At 39.0% G+C, this 18,271-nt stretch overlaps 1 protein-coding gene across 1 annotated transcript; it reads right to left on the bottom strand.

Annotated features, from left to right (window-relative positions):
• Positions 1-9,319: 9,319 nt before the first annotated feature.
• On the bottom strand, positions 9,320-16,711 carry LOC141325461 (transmembrane protein 150A). The gene is made up of 7 exons (XM_073834152.1): positions 16,577-16,711; positions 15,439-15,486; positions 15,288-15,359; positions 15,130-15,197; positions 14,897-15,027; positions 11,158-11,335; positions 9,320-10,728 (listed from the first exon to the last, which is right to left on the bottom strand). The coding sequence occupies exons 1-7, from the start codon at positions 16,639-16,641 to the stop codon at positions 10,541-10,543; spliced, it is 750 nt and encodes a 249-aa protein (XP_073690253.1). The 5' UTR covers positions 16,642-16,711; the 3' UTR covers positions 9,320-10,540.
• Between the last annotated feature and the right edge of the window lie 1,560 nt (positions 16,712-18,271).

The raw sequence follows: 18,271 nt of genomic DNA, 5'->3' as shown, positions 1-18,271 counted from the left end.
GCCCGCTCCCGCCCGCCGAATTTCTGACCATTACCGCCCGCCGAATTTCTGACCATTACCGCCCGCGCCCGCCGAATTTCTGACCATTACCGCCCGCGCCCGCCGAATTTCAGACCATTACCGCCCGCTCCCGTCCGCCGAATTTCTGACCATTACTGCCCGCGCCCGCCGAATTTCTGACCATTACCGCTCGCGCTCGCCGAATTTCAGACCATTACCGCCCGCTCCCGTCCGCCGAATTTCTGACCATTACTGCCCGCGCCCGCCAAATTTCAGACCATTACCGCCCGCTCCCGTCCGCCGAATTTCTGACCATTACCGCCCGCTCCCGCCCGCGCCCGCCAAATTTCTGACCATTACCGCCCGCGCCCACCGAATTTCTGACCATTACCGCCCGCGCCCACCGAATTTCTGACCATTACCGCCCGCCGAATTTCTGAACATTACCGCCCGCTCCCGCTACGTGTGTGTTACACTCCCGCCCGCTCCCGCAATATGTATGTCCACTCCCGCCCGCACCCGCAAAACTCTGAGAATTTATTCCCGCACTATGATAGAGATGCATTGATTTTGTGTCTTCTCCCGTCCAGCAGGAAAAAAAACGTAGGCTATTGGTATTGCTATTATTAAAGAGATTCATGTTTGTTTCTTTCCCTGGCCTGCATGTATTCTGACGCACTGGTAGGGGAGATGAATAGTAGTCTGGGCTATCGGGGACATCTAAAACGCTTAGGCTACTGCGCGTTTCTTTAGACTTCATGTACTTTGATTTGGGCTATTGAAGTATTCCGTAGGCTTGATTGGTTCTGGTGTAAATGTGCAGAAAGCATGTCTGAAAGCAGCTAGCCTATGAGAACACAGAAAGACAAAACACACAATACATTCGAATATAATTTCGTTTTTATCAAAAACGTTGCACCATCACACGGCACATAAAATAGACTGCTTTGCAAAAAAAAAAACAATGATAAACTACATGAAAACAGCAGTTTTGCAATTATTAACCAAAGCCAGATGTCACAGGTATTCTGTATTCATGTCGCTAGGCTACCTCCCGATCCCGCAGTCTTTTTTTTTAGCCGCCCATTCTCGCCCGTAGCAAAGTTCAAACCGCCCGCTCCCGCGAGATTTGCGTTGGGTCCCAATCCCAATGCAGCCCTCTAGCGCGCAGGGCTTCAGTTGCCGCTGTTTTAAAGTAACCGGAGAAGCGCATCCACTACTTTATGATTGGCACGTAGTTGAAGCGCACATGCATTTTGTGTAGATAAATACAATTTGTAATACCATTTACATATTTATGTATCTAGGCTATGTGATTAATTTTATATACAATGCGTCATGTAGAAAAAGCGCTTCAGCTTCACCTCATGCTGTTATTTCTTTTAAATGTTTACAGTATACTGTGACGCAAACGCCCCACCCCTTGCTTAAACTCCACCCCCGATTAATCGAGTACTCGTTTCTCAAACCTGTGGATTACTCGAAATGAAATATTATCAGAAATGCCCATCCCTAGTTTCAAGGCACTTCAGTGGACCTTTAATGTAGGTCATGAATACAAAATGTTAACGCCTCAATGCAAAAGGTTTAATTCATGTGCTCCCATTTTAAGTAATCGCTTGAGTTCAAACCTACCTGAAAGTTAATCTGTAGTGTCCACTGAGCACCACTCAGGATAAACTAACACAGTTCTGCAGGTTTGGTGTTCTGTTTTAGGCCAAACCTGAAGTTTGCATCACCCTAGTTCCCACAGATCAGGTTTTCAGGCCATTTGAAGTTAGAAAAGGTTCAAGCTGCTGTCACACAACCAAACAAATCTTAAGATGTTTATTAAGATCCTTTTGTTATCCGTTGAAACCCACAATAGTATTTAAAATATCAGTAAGTATATAAAATCATCATTTAGTGGGTACTTTCAGTTGCGTGGTGTCTATCCCGAACCCTAACCCCTACATTTCAGCTTATGAAAATATTGAAATTTTGCATTTTATTCCATTGATTTTTTTTTAAATGAAGTTCAAAAATTAATTATATTTTCTTTCTAAATTATTCAACTTATTATAAAAAAAAGTTTTTTATGTCACTACCGAAAGACTTTTTAGTCCATTGGCTGAGACTGCACCCCTACATTTATGATCAGAAAATATTGCTGTGTTCCTCTCTCTCTTGGCTACATGGTGAGTAGATAGGCCCCATCATTTTGAGGTATATGTGTTCAAAATTATGAAAAATCTGTTTGTAACTTTAAAGAATGTCACTACCCAACATTTTTCTATAATTAAGCACACTTTTTTGGTAGTTACTCCATAACATTTAGTTTTTTTTATATGTAGACAACTGTTTAGCACTGTGCTAGCTAACCATGTGCTCATTAGCATCTTTGAGTTAGCTTCAAAAGGCTCTAAAATTGTCAAAAACGAAACAGTCCTGACCGAAAAATCTGGTTAAGTTTCGGTAGTGACATCTTTATTTTTTAGGTGTTTTCCTATAAAATGTTCACTACCGAAACAGTCACACGTAACTTGTTTCAGAAGTGACAAAAGGGAACACCTAATCCTTTATTTGGGGGAAATAAGCTAATTTTAGTATGCTTTTGTAATGTTTTAGTACGCAAGTTAAAATTCTGGAATGTGGTCTCTACCAAAACATTACTGTCACTACTGAGAATGTGCTGACACAATCAAGACATGGGATTTTTTCTTTCTTCAAAAATGAAGTATACTGATGTTACACTCTTAAAAATAAAGGTGCTTCACAATGTCATAGAAGATTTTTTTTTTTGTCTAAATGGTTCCATAAAGAACCTTTAACATGTTTCACAAAAGGTTCTTCAGATTATATAAAGGTAGGAAAGAGATGGTTCTTTAAAAAGCCTTTGACTGAATGGTTCTTTGTGGAACCAAAAATAGTTCTTCTATGGCATCGCTGTCGAGAACCTTTTGAAGCACTTTTTTTAGAGTGTATGATAGTGTTTAGTTCAATCTACTGTATATTCAAACTAATGAATCCTTAAGTTTGAAAACCATACGATCAACTTTTTACCTTTTACAAAGAAAAATTGGATTCAAAATGACAAACTTGAAATATTGTTAAAATTATAATTGTTATTGATTTACCTCCAAAAAATGTTTTAATAAAATAGAAAAAATATATATTTACAAGGAAGATGTAATCAAAATATTAATAGGTTGATATAACCCTAAGGAGAGGGACAAATAATCCAAATAATCCAAAACTTTCTGAAAATACAATGAGACTTTTGCACAATTGCTAGAAATGTGTACTTTGGATATTATACAATTTGCATATATACTAAATTTGCGGAAAAATATATATATATTTTTTTCAAGACATTTCAACTGTTTTTGAACCAATTCTGTTAAATGGCCCATGTAAGTGTGTGTGTGTTTACTTAGTCTTCCCATTATATTGTTCATTCAGGCTGATTCACGAATGTGCAGGAACACAAGAGGTGGGATTTATCGCATGAACCAATCACAGCCGATCATAGCCAGTCATATCCAATCATATCGCGTTAGAGGCATTGCCTCCTCTCATGTGACTTTCCTCTATCCATCCTCAATTACCCCCCCAGCAAACTCACCGCACACTCTGTTAAAACTCAATGGGCTCAGGGGAGGCGAAAGAGACGCGGACTCCTGCTGTAACTTTACCTGCGGGTGATGCTGTTGGACAGTTTTACTTTATTAAAACGAGTGATTGATACATTTTGTCATATGTGACCCTGGACTACAAAACCAGTCTTAAGTAGCATGGGTATATTTGTAGCAATAGCCAAAAATACATAGTATGGGTCAAAATTATCGATTTTTCTTTTATGCCAAAAATCATTAGGATATTAAGTAAAGATCATGTTCCATAATATTTAGTAAGTTTCCTACTATAAATACCGGTATATCAAAACTTAATTTTTAATTAGTAATATGCATTGCTGAGAACTTCATTTTCTCAATATTTAGATTTTTTTGCACCCTCAGATTCCAGATGTTCATATAGTTGTATTTCGGTCAAATATTGTCCTATCCTAAAAAACCATACATCAATGGAGAGCTTTTTTATTTAGCTTTTTTAAACTTAGTTTTAAAAAATGTACCCTTACGACTGGTTTTGTGTTCCAGGCAGGGGCGTTGCAACCGGGGGGGACACGTCCCCCTCACTTTTAGAAACAGGTGATTCTGTCCCCCGCACTTTTTTTGACCTAGCGCCAATATTTCCGCCCCGGTCTCTGATTTGTTACTTAGATTTGAGTGAAGTAACATTTAGCCAATCACAGCGCGAATCTCTTGGGCGTCTGCCATGAGCTTCAAATCGTGTTGCTCTTGTAAACAGAATGTATTATACTGTATGAACATCACCTTTGGGTCACATGACCATACTGTCCCCCCCACTTTTAAATTGGCTGCTACGCCCCTGGTTCCAGGGCCACACATTTTGTTTAATATTTGCACTATGATTTTTTTTTTTAAGTATCAATTGAAAGTACTGAACTGAACAAAACTCATCAAACATATTTTGCTGATTATTGCTGCTGAAAATGGTCAATTATTGCCACTAATCAGTCAGACCGTGAAAAACATCTGGAGTACTATATACTGCCAAAAGTTTTAACAAATCAAGGAGAAGAGTGCAAAAAACTGTCTGAGGAACAAAAAGTGTTTATGGCCAAACTGAACCAGGATTTCCAGGGTAAGAATCCTGACAACATTTGTGTTTGTTCTTTTTATTTCTCGTCAGGAAGGTGAAATATTAGGCTATTATTAGTCTTAATTAATACTGCTCGTATGAATCTTTACCACTTATTAACTTTAGTTTGTCAAAAATTTGCACCCTTTCCTGCTTACTAAGTCCTTCTCAGTATGATTTAGCAGCATCCACATTTTTCCGGTGGTTAAGACAGCGTAAATTAGCAGAACAACAGATTCCTTAGTACATTAATCGTGCAATCAATGCTGTTGTTTACATCTGAGTATCACCAATATGGCCGCGCATCCACCAAATTGTCACGCAAGTTCCCAACTGCCTAAGATGCATAAAAAATATAATATATATTGAGCTTGTGTTTACCACACACCTTATACTTTGGGACAACAGAACAAACATTAGGTGCATTAAGTGCAAAAATGCTCAGTGGTTTCCAGGTTTTAGGGCTCATTTCTACAGAACTCAATTCAACACTATTCTTTAGCACGGGTCCCAAGTCCTCAGCTGCATCAGTGTCTTTGTCTTACAGCAGTGTGTGTACATAACCTTTCCAAACAAAGTCACTCCTCCACTCTCTTCACTTTGAGAGTTCAGAAGTTTGAACAAGCTGTCCTGTATCTCCCCTCCCTGTTCTTGACATTTTGCAACTCTGAATCATGCAGTGTTTGAGATTGTATAGCACAAAATAGACTATAAGTTAATGGCTATTTGTTTATGAAAACAATTTCGTCTTTATGGTCAATACATAAATGCAGACTACATTATTTAACAATAAAAATGGCAATAGGGAAACTATGCTTTAGATGAATACCCCCTTGAACCCTTTTCCTTGCGTAAGTAAATGCCTGTATGCGACAGCGATCGTCTTAGATAAACACAATGGGTGTGTCAGAATTACACAGAACAGGTGTTTCAGGAGCTAGTGCTTCTTTTGAATTATTGGACACCACTCTTGACTTTCTATAGCTGCCTGTGAGTGTGTGGTAAGATCCTGCTGGCATTTATGTTGTGAAACATCCACATTCCAGGGAACTTTTCTATTAGGCAACAGGTGGTACATGTCTAGGTTATTAGTAGCACTACAACATTAAACACAACTGTGCTTTTAAAAACGACTGAATTTCAGCATATTCAAATTGATTCATGCATGTTAATACATGCAAACGAATGCTGTACAGTCTGTCATAGTAATGCCAACAAATGGGTAGATATGAATTGTACTACAACTATACACAGCAACAATCATACAGAGGCAAAAAAGAGCCCTTTGTTGCTTGCTTTGCCAAAAGGAATTACAGTTTTTGCATTGTAGTTCTCTGTTAGTGTTAGTAAAAAAATATTTAGTTAAGGTTTCTATGTCCAACAAGCCATGGTATATCATAATAGTGTATCACAGCAGAATAGTTACTCCCCACAATTGATATAAGTACTAGTATCTAATGAATAAGTACTGGTATCTATTTAATAGGTACTAGTATCTTAGTATCTTTTAAAAAGGTACTAGTACCTAAAGAATAAGCACTAGCAGCTAATGAATGAATACTAGTACTTAATGGAAAAGATACTAGTATCTAAAAAATCAGTACTAGTAGCATGAAAATACAGTGCCTTGCAAAATTATTCATACCCCTTCATTTTTTCACATTTTGTTATGTTGCTGCCTTGTTAATCTACTTTAAATTACTTTTTTCCCCACATCAATCTACACTCCCTACTCCATAATGGCAAAGCAAAAAATTGGTTTTTAACATTTGTGCAAATTTATTAAAAATAAAAAAACTGAAAAGATCCCGTTGCATAAGTATTCATACCCTTTTCTGGGACACTCAAAATTAGCTCAGGAGCATTCATATTGCTTCTAGATGTTACTACACTTTGAGTGGAGTTAAACTGTGGCAAATTCATTTGAATGAGTATGATTTAGAAAGGCACACACCTCTCAGAAAAGATCTAACAGCTGAAAATGCATATCAGAGGAAAAACCAAGTCCTGAGGTCAAGATAACTGCCTGTAGAGCTCAGTGACAGACTTGCGTTAAGGCAATGATCTAGGGAAGAGTTCAGGAAAAAATCTGCTGCATTGAAGGTTCACAGAAGCATTATCCATAATGGAAGACGACTGGAACAACTAGGACTCTAGAAAATGTCTGCCAGCCCCCATCCAAGCTGACAGAGCCTGAGAGGTGAAAAGTGAGGCAAAGAATGGCAGATAATTGCCAAATGCAGATGTGCAAAGCTTGTCACATCATACCCAAAAAGACTTGAGGCTGTAAAGGTGCTTCAACTATGTACTGAGTTAAGGGTATGAATACTTATGCAATGTACTTATTTCAGTGTTTTATTTTTAATAAATTTGTAAAATTAGCAAATCTGGTGTTTGCTTTGTCATTATTATGGTGTATGGAGTCTAAACTGATGTCGGGGAAAAAAACAATTTAAAGCAGTTTAACATAATGCTGCAACAAAACAAAATGTGAAAAAAATGAAGGGGTATGAATACATTTGCAAGGCACTGTAGATACCCTAATGAAAATTAACCATGGTTTTACTAAAAACAAAAACAAAAAAACATGGTATCCACAATTTAACCATGGTTTTGCTACACTAACCAAAGTAAAACCATGGTATTTGTAGTAAAACTGTGGTTATACAAAAATTACTTTTTGCAGTAACTACACCGCGTTCCAAATTATTATGCAAATTGGATGTAAGTGTCATAAACACACAGTTTTTTGTTTTTCAATTAAACTCATGGATGGTATTGTGTCTCATGGCTCTTTGGATCACTGAAATGCATCTCAGACACTTGTGATAAATAGTTTGCCAAATGAGCCCAATTAAAGGAAAAGTACTTAAGAAGGATGTTCCACATTATTAAGCAGGCCACAGGTTTCAAGCAATATGGGAAAGAAAAAGGTCTCTCTGCTGCCGAAAAGCGCCAAATAGTGCAATGCTTTGGACAAGGTATGAAAACATTAGATATTTCACGAAAACGTAAGCGTGATCATTGTACTGTGAAGAGATTTGAGGCTGATTCAGAGCACAGACAGGTTCGTGCAGGTAAAGGCAGAATGAGGAAGGTTTCTGCCAGACAAATTCATCAGATTAAGAGAGCAGCTACTAAAATGCCATTACAAAGTAGCAAACAGGTTTTTGAAGCTGCTGGTGCCTCTTGAGTCCCGCGAACATCAAGGTGTAGGATCCTCCAGAGGCTTGCAGTTGAGCATAAACCTACTATTCGGCCACTCCTAACTAATGCTCACAAGCAGAAACGGTTGCAGTGGGCCCAGACATACATGAAGACTCATTTTCAAACAGTCTTGTTTACTGATGAGTGTTGTGCATCTTTGGATGGTCCAGATAGATGGAGTAGTGGATGGAACATGTCCCAACAAGGCTGCGACCACAACAAGGAAGTGGCGTTTTTGGCCGGAATCATAGGGAGAGAGCTGGTTGGCCCCTTTAGGATCCCTAAAGGTATTAAAATGACCTCGGCAAAGTATGTCGAGTTTTTGACTGACCACTTTCTTTCATGGTACAAAAAGAAGAACTGTGCCTTCCGTAGCAAAATCATCTTCATGCATGACAATGCACCATCTCATGCTGCAAATAATACCTCTGTGTCATTGGCTGCTATCTGCATAAAAGATGAGAAACTCATTGTGTGGCCACCATCCTCCCCTGACCTCAACCAGATTGAGAACCTTTGGAGCATCCTCAAGCAAAAGATCTATGAGGGTGGGAGGCAGTTCACATCAAAACAGCAGCTCTGGGAGGCTATTCTGGCATCCTGCAAACAAATTCAATCAGAAACTCTCCAAAAACTCACAAATATAAGATGTAACTTAAGATGTAAGATAAAAATAAGATGTAACTTGCCCAGTTAGGATGTTTTTGATTGAAATAGATTTAGATTTCAGTAAATATGACCACCTAATGCTGCAAATTCAGCAAATGCCCATTTTCAGTTCTTTACAACCTATACAATGTTTTAACTCTGTTGTGCATAATAATGTGGAACAGTGCATTTTCAGTTTTTTATTTTTGAAATAAATACTGTTATCATTAGGAGGTTTGTTCAATAAAATTCGAATTATACCCTAATGGTTGATGACTTAAAAATTATACTGACTGTCATTTGCATTGACTAATTATGAAAACCAGAGAAAGATATCATTTGCATAATAATTTGGAACGCGGTGTAGTAGTATAACTAATTACTAATAAGATTTCGGTAATAATATTACAGTTACCATCCATAAAATAGCTTAGTTACATTTGATGCCTCAACCCCGCTGATTTAAAATCCAACAAATAAATAATTCCTAGATTTCTTTTCATAATTTTCATGACTGGCACATGCATGCGATGGCCCCAGTGCAGCAGGCAAGCTTGGAATATGGAAAAGCTTACATTCAACAGATTTAGTCAGGAAAAATAGATGATCTGAACACTGTTGTGCAAGTTGTAGCTTCACTTTAATGTACCACTGATAAGCATGTGGTACATTATATTACAATAATTAAAAATCTTTTTGTAAAATTAAACAGTTTCTTCTTATGTGATTTGACAAAATACATAATGAAATCAAATAGAATATGGGTAATGGAGAAATTACAATCAAGCTACACATAACAGTTAATGAGAATAATACAACACTTCTACTTAAATGTCACTATCAGTCACTATTGATTGTTTGTAATAACTTCTGACTGCGATCCAATGTGGATTTTGGTCAAATGATGATATTACGTTCTTTGAGTAACTAGCCCAACACTGGTTACTACATTTTTACTATATTAAAACCATTAATAATTTTCGCAAGGGTAGCCTACTAGTAGGGCTTGAGATTAAATGTTAAAACGGCTTGCCATACTCCGCGTTCAAATTTTGTCATTTAAGAAATTCAAACAATAAATACCGCTTGATGTATCGTGCCAGATCGCTGTAGCGCCTCAAGTTGAAGGTCAACCGATCATCTCTTCCTCTTTACTAGTTATAGCATGAAATAAACATGAATGAACATCAAAAAATGGTCGCTGAAAGATGTCAATACACACCATTTATCAAATTCAAATCCAACGACGTTAATCTACTCTCCTGTCTGTTTGTCGAAAAAATAGTAGATTCTGCGTTTTGATTGGTCCGCTTGTCAATCAAATTAAAACTTGATAATGATCTTGTCTAGAAAATTAGACCCTTTTAGTCTTTAGAAGGTCGTTTCAGGTAAATTGAACCATTTTGCCATAGGCGTTCTCCTCAATTCACCCTATGAAGTTCTGACAATACGAGATATTTGAAAATAATTTAATTAGAGAAAACATGACCATGGCATGAATGGGTTATTCTTAACTTTTTTTCTACATAGACCTTGTGACACTATCATTTCTGACAATTACACATTTCCTGCCAGCAGTTGATTTCCACATTATCAAGGGACTGAGTGATTAGATTAAAGTGTGAGGTAAACATTGAGCAATCATTGCACCGACCACAGGAAATCCAGATATCAAATATTGCAGGTATTTTCCTTGTTAAAATGATATATTATTTAGAAAGTAAAGATGTTTAGGAAGAAACTAAGAAGTTCAAAGTGCCAGTTGCGCCACTCTGAGAAAAGATCAGAGTATGCTGCTGAAAAGTAAATCCAGTGCTTGCTATCTCAAGGAGTATGTACATTATATTACAACTTCAAAAATATGTGCAATCCTTTACAAGTCTTCAAAGAGTAGGTCTGCTGCTTGAATTAAGTTACATTTAAAAAGTCTTGCATTATAAATCCATAACAGAAAAACTAAGGAAACTATTGATTTTCAACATCAAGCCAAAATGAGGGGTTTCTCTTCTTCTTTCTTCTCTAAAAGTACCGAAAGCATTGATGAGGAGAAAAAGTAAAACTCCACAGAGTAGCTGAGTTCATAGATCTCCAGATTGACACACAAAAACCATTCAAACACAGCGGAGATGTGTTTAAAGATGTAATTCTCCTGGATGAAGAAGATGCCATCTGATAAAAAAAGAGTTATGGAGGAAAAACCACTGTGATTTCAATAAATAGCTACAGGGGATAGTTCATCATTGCCTCAGCCTCATGTAGGTCCGCACCTGTATGACTGAATTTCTCCTTTGATGCAAAAAGAAGATATTTGGAGGAATGTTGCGAACAATAACAGGTAGGTACAATGAATACAATAGTAGTCAATAGAACCCGAAACTGGTTATCATCATTCTCCAATATATCTTCCTTTGTGTTTCACAGAAGAAGGAAATGCATGAGTAATATAAATGAAAGCATTTTTAAACATAAAAAACAATCAGAGAATTCAAAAAAGAAAACCAATCCCATAAGTTTGAAAGCATAGACATACTGAACAATAATTAACAATAAAACAGCATTACCATCCATAAAGCAAAATATTTGACCATAAAAGGATACAGAGGATGGTGGCAAAAATCTGGATAAATGAGGAGATGATGCGTAAAGGATAGAGAACCCGTTCACATCCCGTCAGCGTACATTTACCAGTGAGGGAGGTCAGGATGGTCATGTACAGACACACAAACACAAAACTCACAGCAGCTCCCAGGTAATGGAGCAACACCAGCTCTGCTGGCTGCAAAAAAACACAGGAAACAATATCTATTTATCTATTTGGACAGTTTACCACACATTCTTAAAAACAAAAGTTCCAAAAGAACCTTTAAGTGAACAGTTCTTTAAATTAATACGAAAAACATTTAAAAAATCTAAAGTAACAAACTGTAAAGAACCGTACGTGTTATGGAAAGTTTCCAAGAATGTTAAAGGTTCTTCATGGAACTATAGATATCAATACAAAATGTAAAAAATGAGTGTTTTATATACTGTTTTAGACAAGAGTATTACTATGGAACTACAAGTATGTGACGCTGTTGTATAATAAAAATGTAATTCAATATATTGACATGTTAAAAAACAGGTTAGAGCTGTCATTAAAGCTCATGCATGTTCATCATATTTACACAGAGACTGGCTACAAGAAACAGTCTACCAAGCTTGGAAAGAGTTTGTTTTGTGACTCCACACAAGACTGACCTCACATGAATGTTGTCATACAACCTTGTAAAATACATGGTTGAAGGTTTTTTCAGAGTGCGGCCACTGAAAGTCACCTGAGGTCCCTTCATTAAAATAGTGGCTTACCTAAATATTAAAATGTGCTGAAAAATTTACTCTTTCCTGGGCAATTTAAAATATAGACCAGAAAAAAAAATTAAGAAAAAAAATTTAGTATTACAAACAGCTAATAAAAACATCACAATAATCAATAATCCAGTGAGTAAGGGGGGGTCCAATGCTGTTTCATGCATGTTAAGTTATTTACACTGTTAAAGAGTTGGATTCTCATGCTAAACATGGCCAAAGTTTTAAAAATAAATTTCTCTGGATCTGTTCTGATGTGTCAGGGTGCATGCAGGAACGGGGAAACAACGACAGAGTAAATACAAAAGTCTGTAATAAATCCAACTTAAAGGGTATGCAAACAGGAAACGCTGGAGAACACAGAGACACAGGAGGTAACAACAACGCCAGACAAAGTAATGAGGGAATTAAGCCAACTTATAAAAGGACACTGATTAACAAGGACAGGTGTAGGGAATCACACTAACGAGGGGAGGTCCAAATATGGGCAAGGGAGAAACCAAAACACACAGAACAGCGGGGGGAGACACTGGGAGAAACCAACAAGACAGTCCAAGGGTGTGACAGAACATCCCCCTCCCGGTAGGCGCGTCCTCGTGCCGACAAACAAGGAAAACAAACTAAACAAAGTCTCTGGAGGGGGCTTCGGTGGAGGACGGACTCCCGGGAGGAGGACTATCGGTGGGATCCAGGGGTGGTTCAGGTGGTGAGAGGAGCCAAAAAGGAAACAAGACAGTCCAGGGAGGTGATGACGGAGGGAGGAGCCAATGAGGAGACAGGAGGGAGCTGGAGCAGGAGGAGCCAGGTGAAACCCAGCCATGATGATGGAGACCCACGGTGGAGCTGATGGAGGGAGGAGCCATGGTGGAGGAAAGGCTGATGACTCCAGGGGGCCGACTGACGATGAGAGCCGATGATCCTTGGCGACACCGAGGATCCGGTGGGGCTAAGGCGGAGCCCAAGGCTCTGGCGACTGATGCAGAGATCCGGAGGTCCACGGCGGAGACAGAGCGACAGAGGACTGAGGCTGTGCCGGAGTGAGGGAGTAGTCCAATGGAGCCGGTGGGACGGAGCGACGAGGCGCAGCCGGAGGAGTAGAGTCCTGAGCCAAAGGTGGGATGACGACTAACCGGGGCGGAGCCGAATGGACAGTGGACCAACGGGCGATGGTGCAGACGAGGGGGCTGAGAGCCTGAGTGGAGCCGCAGGGTCGAAGGGCCAAGGCAGAGTCCAGGGCCGTTTCTCAATACCAAGTACGCAAAGTTCGGACTTGCGTCCTTCGTAGTTCGGACTTGGAAGTTTGACTTGGGAGTATGAACTCCCGAGGACGTGAGGATGCAAGTCCTGTAATTCTGCAAATGGAACAGCAGTGTACTTGATAACGTCAGTCAGCTCGCCTTTTCTACTCCGGTTATCTTCACTGCTTCACTGTATGTATTTACAATAAGACGAAATATGATATCAACCACCTCTGCCTCTTTTCGTTTTCATTTAAACATATTAATAGCTGCAAAAAACGTAGTTCAGGGAATGTACAACATAACAGTGAAACTAAATATTTTATATCAAACAGCATTGCTTCTTTTCTGTTTCATTTAATGTTAAACATATTAATAGCGACAAAAATGTGGTTCATGCAACGCGTTACAAAACAATAATTACAATAAAAGGAAGCGATATCAAACACCTGATCTTTGTTTTCTTCAAAATATAAACCACAACTCTCTTTTCGTACTCATTTTAGATGGTGTTAACTGAGGGAGGGAGGGTGGGTGGGTGGGAAATTCACACAGGCAGACAGTTCAGGGTGCACAGGGAGTTCAATGGCAACGTCCTCAGAAAAAATAATCATGTCCTGTTCCATTGCTAACTGTCCCAGATCCATTTGAGGCTCACCCTCAGCGGCAGTGCAGTGGGCAATGCTCTCTTCAGCATCCTCATGCTCCACTGAAACTTCCACCGTCACGGGCATCGTGGCAGGCTCTCGCACCTGGTCAGATGGCTCGTGTAGCTCTGGCTCCGTGGCAATCTGCAGCTTTGTCACTCCTAGTAGCGATGGCTCAATGGTCGTGCTGGGCTTTGGCTCTCCATCATGGGTGGGCTCGGGCTCATGTCCTGCGTATCGGGGTGGTGGTTGGCTGGGCTCTGGGTCCGGAGTGGCACTAGCGAGATTCTCCAGGGAACAGGCGGGGAATGAGGACTTGTTTCTCGCCAGTGTCCACACCACAAAAGCGGCGAAATTAGCTCGAGGGCCATCCTTGGACGACGGCGCTCTGCATGCCGCGTTTTGGCTCGCGTCATAAAATGCACAGAGAGTGTCATCTGTGTAGCTGGTGGTGTTTGCTAGTAGCTGGAACAATTGGGTGTAGCCCTCAAGCGGTACCTCCCCCTGCTTCAGCCGTAGGAGGAGAAATTCAGGACGCAGTGGGGGATTCATAATGAAGAAACTACGGAAACAAAAAGACTGTAAAAACGAACGAGAAACTGTTTCGGTCTGGCGTACTGTCAGGGTGCGTGCAGGAATGGGCAAACAACGACGGAATAAATACGAAAGTCTTTAATAAATCCAACTTAAAGGGTATACAAACAGGAAACGCTGGAGAACAGAGATACAGGAGGTAACAACAACGCCAGACAAAGTAATGAGGGAAACAAGCAAACTTATAAAAGGACACTGATTAACAAAGACAGGTGTAGGGAATCACACTAATGAGGGGAAGTACAAATATGGGCAAAGGAGAAACCAAAACACACAGAACAGTGGGGGGAGACACTGGGAGAAACCAACAAGACAGTCCAAGGACGTAACATGAAGAAACAAACTCATCTACATTTTGAATGGCCTGGGGGTGAGGTAAATATTCAGGAAATTTTCATTTTGTGGGTGAACTATTTCTTTAAGAACTTTTGTAGTGCTTTGTCAGTGCTTATACTATCCATAAGCAAGAAGTGAAAGAAGTCAAATTAGTGAAGGATATTCATCTGTACTTACATTGCAGTTCCCTGCCATGAAAGCGCTCCCAGACACCACACAGCCTAAAATCATTGCAATCTTACTGAGAAGAGAATGAACACTGTTCCTATCCAGGATGTGTGCGTGATGGAAAACACAAAAAATCAGAACTGTGGGGACAAAGACGAGATGTAATACAGATTTGCTTTCCAAAATATGATCATTACCATGTGATAAAAATGTAACATAATCTAAAAGTCAAATATACCCACACAAAAATGACCCAGCATTGATTGTTGCTGTGAAAAGGGAGCTTTCAGGAAAGTTTGTTCCACTTGTGCTACAAATTAAACAGAAAATGCCTGTCATTCTTTCGGATAAATAAAGTAGAGAATGACAGGTGTTTCAGATGTTAATGTGTTTTACAGACCTTACGGTGGGAACATTATCCACGGTGCAGCAAATCCCTGTTTCATTTGGGTGACATGAGTTTCTATATTCCCTGTTAAAACAATTTTAGAATGAAACATGCATAACAGAACGAAAACATTAAAAAATGCTGGTTGAACTCATCACCTCACCAGTTAGTAAGTGCGCAGACATGGTTGAAACTTAATGCAAGTCCGTATCTGTAGAAAAAGATAGGAGAACCCTTTACAAAAAGACATTTTAGGTCACTTCAATTTGTTTACAGTGTAATATAATATACTGTTCTAAATCATATTTGCTGAATGAATAAAAGCTGTACGTGATGGAAAGTTCTTATTAATATTTTTAACTTAAAAATAAAGATCTTTATTGGCATCAATGGCTCTGTGAAGAAACTTGAACATCAACGGAACCTTTCAAATGCAGAAAAGGTTCTTTATAGTCAAAAAAGGTTCTTTAGATTTTTTAAATGTTGTCAAAATGGTTCTTTTAGGAACTGTTCACTAAAAGGTTCTTTAAGGAACTAAAAGTTGTTCTATGGCATCACTCCAAAAGCACCCTTTTGGAACCTTCATTTTGAACGTGTGTGAAGGCCTTTTTTGGAAATCTATATTACTTTTCAGTAAGACTAAAACCCCAGAAAAAAAAACTAAAAAGAGACCCAAAATAGTACAAATATTTTGCTGTTTCTGTACTAATTCTGTTCAGTATACTTGCTCTAGTAGAGATGCATAAGGGTTGTTTAATAAGTAACCCGGATCCTGCTTATACAGCATGACTCATAAATTGATGAGAGTTTAACAATGTATGTGAACGTTCGTCTTCGATCAGACTCCCCTTCCAGAGAACATAAAATACCAGCCTTGACTCGTCTTTGAGATTTTCTGATCCTGAATTCGATTACTGAGTTTAAAGTATGTGCCCTTGATGCGCATGACATCAGCACTGAAATTACTTGCCTTTTTTGTTGTTGCTTTGTTGTTAAGCTGGTTATGCAACAATCATTTACACATCAGCACCAATCATGTAATGCCAATATTAATAAATTATGACTAAAACTTTATAAATTACTATGCCTGTCTGTCTATGTATCTATGTGTCTATATCTGTCTAGTAAAGTATACTCAGCAAAGGAGAAGAGAAATAATAAGTAATAATAGAAATGCAAAACAGTAATAAAAAAGTGTAACATAAAATCTCTATCAGAATTTTAGTTCACTATGAGAACATAAATGTGTTAACATGTAATTTAAATTGACAGAAATGATTCAAAGAATCTCGTCAACTCACACTGTCCAACACCCGATGAATGAGACGGCACACAGAACAATTGGTAAGATAACCCAAAGAGCCATGTTGGTTCAAGAGTTGGTTCAAGAATAAAATAAAGTGCTGATAATCTCAGTAGTGATCCTTCCACGGAGGTCTTGAAAACCTGACTGACATATTAGCCTCTCAGAAACACGTCAACTTGTCCTTTAGCATCTTTCACTTTTTTTGCTGGCCTTACTGGTTTACGGTCTCTTCTACCAGATGAGCCACATTCTTACTTATGTACGCAAAGGAAGCTTTGAGACATGCCACCACATTCAGCCACTCCTCTATGGTAATCACCTTCTTTAAGACAAGAAAATATAACAGCCACAAGGCAACAACCCAGTCTTGTCCCAGTGTTTACTTATGGTCTTACTCATAGAGCATGTTAGTTTAGAACAGTGGCTCTCAAAACTTTCAGGCCAAGTTCCACCTTTAATCAAATCAGTGTTAATCTTTAAGCAAGTGTCACCTAGTCACGACAATGTTCCCTCTACATTTTTATCCATTAGGCAAATTTAATACCACATATTGCAACATTTTGATTGATATCAACAGATGCAACTGCTGTAAAACCTTGTCAGTCTTTTGATTGGCTTTTTTTCAGATCTGTGAAAAGACCCAAGAGTATTTAAGAGTGGAAACAAACGTTTTGGTAAAAAAAAAGTGTCTTTTCCACAAATTTTGTTTGTATGCAAATTACTTAATATCCAAGGAACACATTTCTACACTAAAACACACTAAAAAGTACTAAAATACTACAGTTTTGCATAACGGTATTAAAATTTCCCCTGAATTAAGGATTATGTGTTCCCTTTTGTCACTACCGAAACAATGATGACATGTTTTGATCGTATAATTATATGGGATAAAACCAGTTACTTCCAGCTTAAACCAGCTAAGACCAGCCAACCAGCCTAGGTTGGTTTTAGCTTAAGACCAGCTAAGACCAGCCAACCAGTCTAGGCTGGTTTAGCTGTTTGTTTGTTTTTCAGAAGGGAGCACATAGTTAGCTATCACAGTTCCCTGGAGAAAAAACAGCATACGCTGGTTAGGTATGTTTTGATGCTGGTTTATGCTGGTCCTTTGCTGGTTTATGCTGGCCCTTTGCTGGTCATGTGCTGGTCAAGGACCAGTATAAACCACCAAAGGACCAGCATAAATCAGCATAAACCAGCTAAAGAATAGCATAAACCAGCAAAAGGACCATCATAAACCAGCTAATAACCAGCATAAACCTGCAAAGAACCAGCTTAAAGGTGTAGTGCATCTAGCGGTGAGGTTGTGAATTGCAACCAACGACTCCGTCTACCGCTCACCCCTCCCTTTACAAAAGCTACGGCAGCCGACACGGGATTAAGATGTCGTTGTTTTTAGACAACAAAGAATAATGCGCAAAACGCCGGGCGACAACCAATCGCTGTGAGAAGTAGGCAAGAAAAGGGCTGTATCCGAAATCGCCCCCAATACCCTCATTCACTATTCCCTACATTAGTCCACTCATTCAGTCCACTTGAATGAGTGAGTGAAAACGAGTGAGTGAATTCGGACACTGAGTGCACTGGAAAGACTGCTGCTTTTGCATAGTTTGCTTGCTGTTTAATAATCATTTGAAACGGGCAGTTCCTGTAGTAAGATTAAAGGATTTATCTTAAACTCTGTCACGGAAAT

The sequence above is a fragment of the Garra rufa genome, chromosome 2 (genome assembly GCF_049309525.1).
Source record: "Garra rufa chromosome 2, GarRuf1.0, whole genome shotgun sequence".
NCBI lineage: Eukaryota > Metazoa > Chordata > Actinopteri > Cypriniformes > Cyprinidae > Garra > Garra rufa.
This window is presented reverse-complemented; position numbering and strand designations above follow the sequence as displayed.